Source organism: Camelus dromedarius, chromosome 2 (assembly GCF_036321535.1).
Source record: "Camelus dromedarius isolate mCamDro1 chromosome 2, mCamDro1.pat, whole genome shotgun sequence".
Classification (NCBI taxonomy): domain Eukaryota; kingdom Metazoa; phylum Chordata; class Mammalia; order Artiodactyla; family Camelidae; genus Camelus; species Camelus dromedarius.
The window spans coordinates 67131005-67141000 of record NC_087437.1 but is presented as its reverse complement, the minus strand read 5'-3'; the positions used below and the strand labels follow the sequence as shown (position 1 = coordinate 67141000).

At 41.5% G+C, this 9996-nt stretch overlaps 1 protein-coding gene and 1 non-coding gene across 4 annotated transcripts in view; one reads left to right on the top strand and one right to left on the bottom strand.

Annotated features, from left to right (window-relative positions):
- Positions 1-337: 337 nt before the first annotated feature.
- IGSF11 (immunoglobulin superfamily member 11) overlaps positions 338-9996 on the bottom strand; it is a 111806-nt gene continuing 102147 nt past the window's right edge. For 2 of the 3 annotated variants that reach the window (XM_031455394.2, XM_064494995.1), the window contains exons 5-7: positions 4510-4632; positions 3617-3767; positions 338-2643 (exon numbers count right to left, since the gene is read on the bottom strand). In XM_031455394.2, coding sequence (XP_031311254.1) covers positions 2202-2643; positions 3617-3767; positions 4510-4632 — 716 coding nt within the window. In that variant the 3' untranslated portion in view covers positions 338-2201. The remainder of the gene's footprint in view (positions 2644-3616; positions 3768-4509; positions 4633-9996) is intronic. The other variant, XM_031455399.2, reaches the window with a different exon arrangement.
- Positions 6145-6216, top strand: TRNAG-ACC (transfer RNA glycine (anticodon ACC)). The gene has a single exon. It is a non-coding gene; the product is annotated as a tRNA-Gly (tRNA).

Below are 9996 nucleotides of genomic sequence, written 5' to 3'. Positions count from 1 at the left end.
TTCTACTCGATAGCCATATTAGGCACTGTGCTGTGTGAGAGAGATTCAGGGGTGAAAAAAAACAGTCCTGAATCCTGTTTTCATGAACTCCCATATAGGAAATGTGAAAAGAGCTCAATGTGTGAAAAGAATCATTACATCTTCAGTCATCCATGTGACAAATGGACTCAAATTTCTAATGGTAAGAGTAGAGCTAAGTAATTTTTGGAATATGTTCATGGACTGCTCAGTAAAAATTATTATGAATACTATAAACAGAATGGAAAATACTTATAACATTAAGAGAACACTAAATACAAAATGAGACATTCATTAGTAGATAATTAATGACAACTTGTTTTTATATGAATAAACTTTTATTGGATTTTAGATAATTAGAAAGAATAAAGAAATGCAAGATAAACGCTTTCTAAACAACATCTGATAGTATCATCTTTTCTGTCATGGTATTTTCACTTTTCTTTATAAAAAGTATAGACATTCATTTATTTAAATTTTTACAAAGTCGAGAACCATCAAACGGAAAAAATAAGTAATGCTAAAGTAAATTCAGCTTTTCATCAATGTTGGAATGGTTGCAATGGTTAGGTTCTGAGCTTAGCCCTCTTCGAAAAGTAGTGTGTGCAGCTGCTGTTGGTTTCCATTATTCAAGTAAGTCTGAAAACCAGGAGGCCACTCCTTGCGACAACTATGCTTGCAGGAAAAGAGGGTAAAGAGCACAGTAGGAAGAGGGAGGGAGAGACACCACCGGGGAAAGAAAAGATGCTCTTGTCGAATCACAGGGGCAGCATCATGAAGAATTTAGGAAACAAATCTGGAAAGAAATCACTTGTGTGCTGCTTAAAGTGTGATTAAGGCGAGATAGTCACCAATACAAGTATGGCCAGGTCTACACGGCACAAAATAGAGTGGGGAGTTTGTAAAGTATCTGGTGAACACCAAGGCCAGGTAATTAATCCCAAAAAGAGTCTCTTTACAGTGGTGTAAAATGCATTTGGGCAAAACTGCAACCCTGAGCTGTGACAAATACAGGGCAGACCCTCCCAGGAGCATCTCATCCCTTTTGTCTCAGTCTTTTCTCCTTTGCAAAAATAATCATTTTGAAAGAAAACGGAAACAAAGCAACTCCTGCCCTCCCTGTAATGACCTAGTACCCTCGACTTGTCAAACAAGGGAAAAGTTATCTCCTGCAGTACAAAAGGCACCAGGTGCTGCCCTCATTAAGAGGAAGCTGGTGGGACAGCAAGGAGGCCGGGACAGCCCTGCTCTGAGAGCCGCCAGGAGTTCCCAGGGCCTGCCTCCGCCAGCACAATTAGGCCCCTGGTGCTGGGCCTCCGCGGGCTCAGCGAACACAGTCACTGGACGTGATGTCAACAACAGTCTTCTCTTTCCTAACCCGGTGCCTTGCATATATTAAAAAAAAATTAGTTTTCTTTTAAAAAATACTTTCCCAGGAAATAATGAACAGTAATTGTCATGGACCTATAACAGACCCTAGAAAATCGTAGACAGGCAATAATCTGTCAATACAGCAATATTCCAAATATGAAATTCATGGTCCAGGAAGAGATAAATAAATAAATATGAAGGGGCTTCTCAACGAAGTTGCTAGCTTTCCCCCATTCCTTACTGAATTCTGTTGGTGTAAAAAGTTTTGATTCTATGATACAAGAGCCAGTCCTGTTAGGACCAATACTCACCATTTATGTCATTCAGCCCCTACATAAAGAGGGGATGGGGAGAGGCAGGACATATCACAGAGATGCTCAGTATATTTTCTAAGGACACCTATCTTTTTAAAAAATTTCATTATTTAAACTCCATCTGGCACTTAAGTCTCTTGAAAAATTACTATGTTAGGCATGAATCAAAAAAACAAGCCCATCTGGACCGCAGTTTGGGTTTGAAATGCTATTCTGCTCTTATACCTTTCTCCTCGGCTTGGCACATCTGTGAGATCCAGCTTTTGGAACAGAATCCTGGGACATCTGGGGTGGGGGAACGAGTCTTCATGCTGGAGGATGCCAGTTCATTTTATAGATCTTAGTGGCCAGGTCACAGCACTGCCCTCTCCTCTGTGCTTTCTACCAGAATTGCTGTCAGGAAGGTGTCCTTCCCAGCACTCCACCACCCCACGCGCCCCCTTGAACGGGGGCATCCTCCACTTCTTTTCTTTTCTGCATGCTCCACTGGCTCCCATCCTATACCAGGGACCCGGCCCGACTCTGGGCTGGCACCATGACGGGGACGGCGCCAATCCGCTCTAGGGTGGCTTGGCTGATGTAGGAGTGTGTGGGCTGGGGCCGAGGCTTCCTGCTGACCGAGCCATTGCTCCGGGCCATGACCGGTGGTGATGACCCTCTGTTGGCGGTCACCACCAGGGTCTTGTGTGGGGCCGGGACCAGGTGGCTCCCATTAGCATAGATGGACGGTATGTTGGCCTGGCCCGAGTGCAGGGAGAAAGACTGGCGCGAGTCGCTGAAGTGGTTGAACGACTCCGTGTGTCTGTGCGCTTTGGGATTGTTGCTCCAGTAGCGACTGTTGTAGGTATTGGAAGAGGTCAGTGTGTTGTTCTCTGAGGAGGATATCTCGGCGTGAAATGCTTTGGCAGAAGAAGAACATTTAGGTGGAAGATCATCCTCTCTGAAAAGGAGCAAAAATAGAGCTGTCATTAGGATTGACTTGAAGTTTACTGTCCCCTCCTGCCCAGGACTCTCTTCCCATGTTCGGGCTAATATGTCTGTGAAATGTAAATTCTCAGGACAGAGCACACACTCACGAGAGCAAACACCGCAGTCCCGCTGGCATCGGCTTTGACATTCATTCCCTTTAAGACAATGCTTAGGAAAAACTCTCCCTCAGCTTCTTAGTCTCCAAGAGTAATAAAAGTAGTATCAAATCTCTAAAAGACTATGTCTTCCCATATAACTGAATATATGTGTGTGTGTGTGTATAATTTTTTTTTTTGCTCTAAATAGGAAAAGAGTCTATGAAAAACACACTGAGCAAGTTGCTGGAAAATAGCTAGGAAACCAAACTATGGATGTGGGAACTTCAACAAACTATTAAGACTTGCCTGATTTCATCACACTTTGTGGTTTGAGAAATCACTGTGGTGTGCTGATGAGAGGTTTTCCTCACTAATCTTATGCTGGGATGAAATCTGTCCCTGCATACAGTCAAAATCCTTAAGAATTACAAGAGGCTAAAAGAAGTCACTAAACTAATTTAAGATGTCAACTAATTCATTTAACATTTATTGAGTACTAGACATTCTACTAGATGTTTCATGTGAAAAAGACACCCCTCCTATACCCAAGAAGCTTGTGGTCAGATAAGGGCGGCCATCAGTGCAAGAACATGTGCATCTTAAAGTCTGAACGAGGGCCTAAGTCAACTTAGGTGAGGAGGTGATGCCCAGACTAGTCTTGAACCAGATCAAGGAGTGTCCTGAAGAGATGGGTGAAGAGGGAAGGCGTATGGTCCAGGAAGAGGGTGGAGGCGTGAGGACATGAGGCATGGCCATCGCTGTCAGATTAGCAGAGATATCTTAGCTCCCAAAATGAACAGAAATACAGACATCAGCTATGCAGGACAAATTATCTGACACACAAACCTTATTTCATTAGGAATTTCTTCTTCCTCCTCCTCTTTGTTTTTGCTTCTCCAGTAAAAGAATGCCCCTAAAATTAGTGCAATGCAAAAAATGATAATAACTGCACCAGTGCCAATGGCTCCAGCTATTAGTCCAATGCTCCTGGGCTGGGCTGCAAAATATATTTAAAGAAAAAAGAAGAGAGAGAGAGAGAGAATAGACTATACTTACACAACTTCATAAACAGTAAGTCTACTAAAGAATCTTCTTAAAATGTATAAAATTGCCTGCAGAATCACATGCATTTAAAGTTAAACCTCACTTAACTTTCTGTATCCGCAGTGGTTAGGACTAACACACAGTAGGTTCACAAACATTTACTGAATGAATGAACAATTACACAACACACAGCTGTAGGAGAGCTACACCTAGGGCAGAGCAGGGAAAAGATGGTACCCATCTATCTGCCTAATCCGCCCCAAATGAACTCAGCCATCAGTGGGATAACCTATCACCTCATCACAACCAGATCATTCCCTTTTGCAACTGGAATTCAAATTATAACCCAGAATTCTCAACTAAGGAGAAGATTTCTGCACTGCTTATTTATGACCTGGGCACCCAACATTTAAGCAGGGATTAGGAGAAAATACAAAAAGGTCTTGTCAAGACCATAAGATCATCACAAATTTGTATATATCCAATCAGAACTGATTTGATTCTGATGGTCCCAAGGAGAAGACATTTTATCATAAAGAAGGTGTTATATTGCTGAGTAATGATGAAAACCGAAAGAATTTCCATTTAATCTTCAAACAACCTGAAAACAATTAAGCAGAACTCTTCATTCCCTGGCTTAACAAAGATTTAGGCATTTTGGACCCAAAGGGGACATCAGAATTCTGCCTACTTACGAGAAATGACCTGGAGATCCAGAAGACATGTGCTGGTCCCAATGGCATTAGAGGCCACACACTGGTACAAACCTGAAGACAGGGCGCTGATGTTCCGGATGGTGACTGTTCCCTGCACCTGGTCTGTCACAAAAATAATAATCAAGGGAGGATTGAAGGAAAAAAATAAGGATACTGAAGAAATCAGCAGAAGACTATAAAAACAAATAAATAGTGAAGAGCTATCAATATCTTTTTTGGAGAGAGATTTTTTTGGTTCATGAATATTAAAGACTAAAATCATAACATCACGTCAAAGACCCGAAGCTACAGAAGACTGTCCTAAATAAGGGTAATCTTACAACTTAATCTTGAGCAGATAAATGTCAGGTCCTAAATGTGGGGAGCCTTCTCTGAGGAAATGGTGGCTAATGCCTATTTTAGAGAATTTATGATTAGAAACACCGAACTTTAATTCTGAGGAAATGCCATAACATGAAGATGAAGTTAAACTCATTATAATAATGTATGTTTGCTTCACACTTGATGGAAAAATTACCCACTCTGTGCTCGAGGGGGTAGACAGTTAATTCCTTCCAACAACCATTATAACTGTTTGTGTAAATCCAGGCCCTCCAAGAAGTGGTGCCAAGACAAGCAAGAGGTTTCATGGAGGAAATGGCAGTAAAGGACATGGAGAGGAAGCCGGGGAAGCAGGGACAGGCTCAGAGCACAGTCTGGCCCCGGTGAAGGGGAGCGGGAAGGAAGGAGGGCCGGGGGGGAGGGGTGTCTCAGACTGCAGCACAGTGTCATGGAAGCTTCCACTAGGCCGATGGGAGTCCTTGAGCCAAAGTCACCTGTGAAAGGGCTCACACCTGTGGGAACAGGCCTGCATCAGCAGCCCCGCTGTGCCCAGGGACTAGCTGGGAGCTGCCCAGGAGACGCCTGGCCTGGGTGCAAAGCAGTGGTGGCTACTAGAGGGAGCCACTGGGGCTGCTGGTCAATTACACTCCCACAGCAGGCGACCTGAGCAGGGCCTTTTCAGGGTGATCACACTGAGATTACCAAGAAATAGATCAGTGGTTTACATTTTAGTAATTTGTCAACATTAGAATAGTTCATTTACTCCTTATAAACAAGATGCAAAGACTTACAGTGGTGATAAAAATCAAAGTTAATAGTTATTAATAAGTGCCAAGATTGGGCTAAGCTTTTATACCTATTACCTCCATCTTCACAGTGCCTCTCAGAGGTATTATTATTAGTAACCCCATTGAACAGATAAGGAAACTGAGGCTTTGGATGAGGAGTAAGATTACCCAGCTGCTCACCAGGAACTGGAATTGGAGGAAGGGCTGTCTTACCTCCACGCTCTAGGCTTCACTGCCTCCCTCAGGCAGAACATAACACATCCAGTCACCTCAACCACTCAAAACAGTGACACATCTAGGAGCAAGTGGAAAAGCCTCCCGATGGGTCTGTGGCACTAAGTCCATGTGTTCCTAGGGCAACGCCTGGAGCTATCTCTACCCTGTGCTGACAATTTTTACACGAAACAAAGATTGAGTTACCTAGTCTCTGCTGGCAACCTTCATTTCTCATTAGACCAAGGGCAGAGCAGAGTCATTTAACAAGTAAATATTTATTGAGGGTGGGAAGGGTATGGCTCAGTGGTAGAGCACATGCTTACCATGCATGAGGTCCTGGGTTTGATCCCCAATACCATTAAAAATAGATAAATAAACCTAATTATTTCCCATCCACAAAACAAAACAAAACAAAACAAAACAAAAAATATTTATTGCACACCTTTCTGTATGCTGGGTAATTTCTTAGGATGGTGATACAATGATGGACAGGCCAACCCAGCCCTGTACCTTAATGAGACAGGTAGGCAAGAAATGACAACAAACGGGGTGAGTGCTGGCACTAGAGGATGCAGGGTGCTGAGGGGCACATAAGAGGGGCATCTAATGAGCATGAGCAAATTCTGAAGGACCTCCAGACATCAACAGCCCTCAGGCTTATCTCTCTGTCTTCTAACATAACACAGTGGGTAGTGTTAACAAATAACTCTGAATCATCAAACACACACTGAAATTAATTTCAATATACAGACCAGGGAAAGGAGATTTTTCTTGCATTTGTTTTTTAATGGAAGCATTTAAATGGTCAAACCCATATAATACAGATGTCTTACTTACCCAGAACAGGATGAGTGATGAATTTGGACATTTGGATTATCCTGTTCATAACCAAGTCAGTTACTGGCTAGTTAGTTGGTTCATACTTGTGTTAGTTCCTTTTCCTTAAAAACAAACATCTCTCATGGCAGCCAGTGTGGGGGAAGCTTTTCAGCAAATTCACTCAGATAATTGGGCCAGTCTGGAGGGAAACTCCTCCGTGTGATATTTGATTTTCAGGGTCCCCATTAAATGTCCCTCCTATAAGCTCCCCAACACCCTGTATTCTCTGGTGCTGAAACTTACCCCATTTATTATAATTTCTTGCCTACTTGTCCCAGTAAGATAAGGGACTGGGTTTGTCTTGTTCATCACTGTACCCAGCACCAAGAAAGGTATGCATTCAATAAATAAAGGGGTCTTTTCCCTTTAGTGTCTAACTATACTAAGAGATTTACATGTCTCATTTAATCTTAAAAACCTTAAGTTTTATACTCCCTGTATTTCAAAGATGAAAAACCTCATAGAAGCTAGGCAGTCTGTCCAAGATCACACAGTACACAAGTAGCAGCACATAAAATCAGGTCTGTCCATGTCCAAAAGCTCATAATCACCATGCACACACTTGGCTTCTACTAAGACAAGTAAAACAACACTGTTCTATGGGGTGCATCTATAGTATATTCCCTAATCTTGTGATCAATGTTCCAATGCTGTCAGTATTAAACTGAGTCATCTGCCAAATTCCATTGTCAATACATTACCAAAATGTCATCATGCAAGGAAAAAACCCACAATCTCTGGGCAACTAACCCCACAATTCCACACACTGTGTTGTTGTTTTCCTAAATCCTGAAATTCTAGAAATTTGATCAGCTCACACCAAACCAGCGATCTTGTTGACATTTCCGTAGAGATAATTTGGGAAATTTTTAACAGCTGATCTAAGCAGCATTCTGGCATACAGGAAGAGGTAAAGTTTAAAGATTCTTGCTGTAAAAAGTTATTTTTAAATGGTGAAGTCACTGTTCTCCCCTTGGTCTCTACAGACACAGACATCATGAGCAGAGTGATGTAAGAAAGTGTTCTTCAATGAGATTGATACACCACGCTGGAGCTAACTCAGAACGTAATCAGGGGTGGGAACGATGCAGGGATAAGAGAGGACTAACCAGAAGCATGTTGGTGTAGCCAAGGCAACGCAGAGACAGGAGCATCTCTGCAGCAAGCCCCAACAAATATTATTACTCAGGATCTGAGGTTGAGAGATAAGAATTCCTAAGTCAAATTTTTCTATATTTTATATGATTTATGCATTTTTAAATAATAACGAGTGACCATAATAATAAACAGAAAGTCATTTCTTATATACAAATTTCAGAAGTATTCTGCAGAAAAAAATAATGAATGCACAGTTTACTCTTATTTGACCAATATGTTATGATATATATATTTCAATAATATATAAAAAATGCTCTCAAACAGGTACAAACACTTAATAAAAAGAAGTAAAAATGGGAACATTAACACAAAAGAAATGCCAAATTAAAATCTATTTAAAAATTCAAAGATAATACCACAAATACTTAATATTTAAACTCTCATTCTAGAAGAAAATTTAAAAGCACTATATAGCATTAAGTGCACTACCCAATAGTCTAGATCTTTGTCTCACACCAAATATTCCAGACATAGAAAATTTTATTTCCTTTTTGTTGATGTTGGTTGAATTAAGATATGGATGGAGCAGGGGCACAGAGAGAACGTGTCCCCATGAAGAGAACATCCTAAGCACCTTTCGGGCAGACGTTACAACACACACTGCTTCCTTTCAGCTCATTTTCTTTATTCAACAATGAAAACACTTTGTCTTTCTGACCTGATTTTTGTTTTGCCATTGAAACAGATATTACTTTTGCCAGTTCAGATTCTCAATCCATTTCTGATTTCATGTCACTGTATCTACAGCAACATTCCCATCTACTGCTCTTGGCATTTCTGCTACTAAAGTATCTACAAAGGACTGTCGCCTATGACAAATACTCAAAAACTGGAAAACACCAATGAACATTACTGGGTAATATTTGAACAATGCAGTATTTGGATCCCCTGGTATTAAAAACACTGCAGAGAATCACATATCAAAATACTAAGGACTTACTTTGCTTCTGAAACCTGTTATTTATTGGAATGCTACTCATGGCATTTGTATAAAAAACACATTAATATTTATTTGTGAGAATGACTCACCACTGGCAACAGACTGGGTGATGAACACACACTTACAACATGACAACAGCTACAAGCGAGACTGACTGATTAGATCGTGACAATTTTTCTCCTACACATTTCTGTCTAGGTTCCCAGAAATGTTGACTCTGAGCAGTCTGGCTTTTAATCTGACATCAGTAGATTCTTCTGAATCAGTATGTCCCTACGTTGACTGTTAAGCTTTAATTCTCAAAGGAGAACGGCACTTAGCACTCAAGAAACATCTGTTATCATTATCATTATTTCAGTCCCCGTCTAGAGGTCCCAGAGGACCAGTAACTCACTACTTTCCTCCAGCAAACCTCTAAGTATATCTTCTCTGAGTTAATAGCTGCTGTTCATTCAATGGCCTAAGACAGAAATCTGAGTTAACTCTGACTCTTCTCTGAGTCCCAGTATATCATCAAGCTCCATGTCTTGTCGATTTCTGGCTTTTATCTCTGTGAATCCCACCTTGACTCCTCTCTCTTCTCCATCTGGATGAGCAGGTCCTAAGTTCACGCCCTCTTCACTTCTTGATGGAGCTATTATCAAAGCCTCCTATCTTGTGACCTGGCTTCCAATCGCTCACCCTGACTGCTGAGGCTGTCTCTAAAATGCAGATCTCAGTATCCTCTCTGGTTTTATAAGAAGGCCAGTCACTACCCATAGTCTCAAAGACAATATCCAAATTCTCTGAATGTCATATAATGACTTTACAATCTGGACATGAACTTGCCAATCTCCTTTCTGGCCAAGTCTCCATAAATCTTTATGTCATCTTCATAGATCTTCTTACTTTAAAATGTCAAAATTTGTAGTGTGTGTGGGAACAAACAGTGGAGCAGGAGGACACTGGGCTCACCTCCCTCATGAACACACCAAAATTACAACCACATGTAGAACAAATCTCGCTGACATCAGCCTGGGGACCAGCAGGACGGCTCTTCTACCAGCAAGTTTGTAAAGAAAGACCCACACAGAGTTTGGTAGGAAGAGAGAAGAACTGATCAGGTCAGGACCCTCCCTTCTAGCAGGGGACACAGGAGAGAGGGGGGATATTACAGGCTCGAGG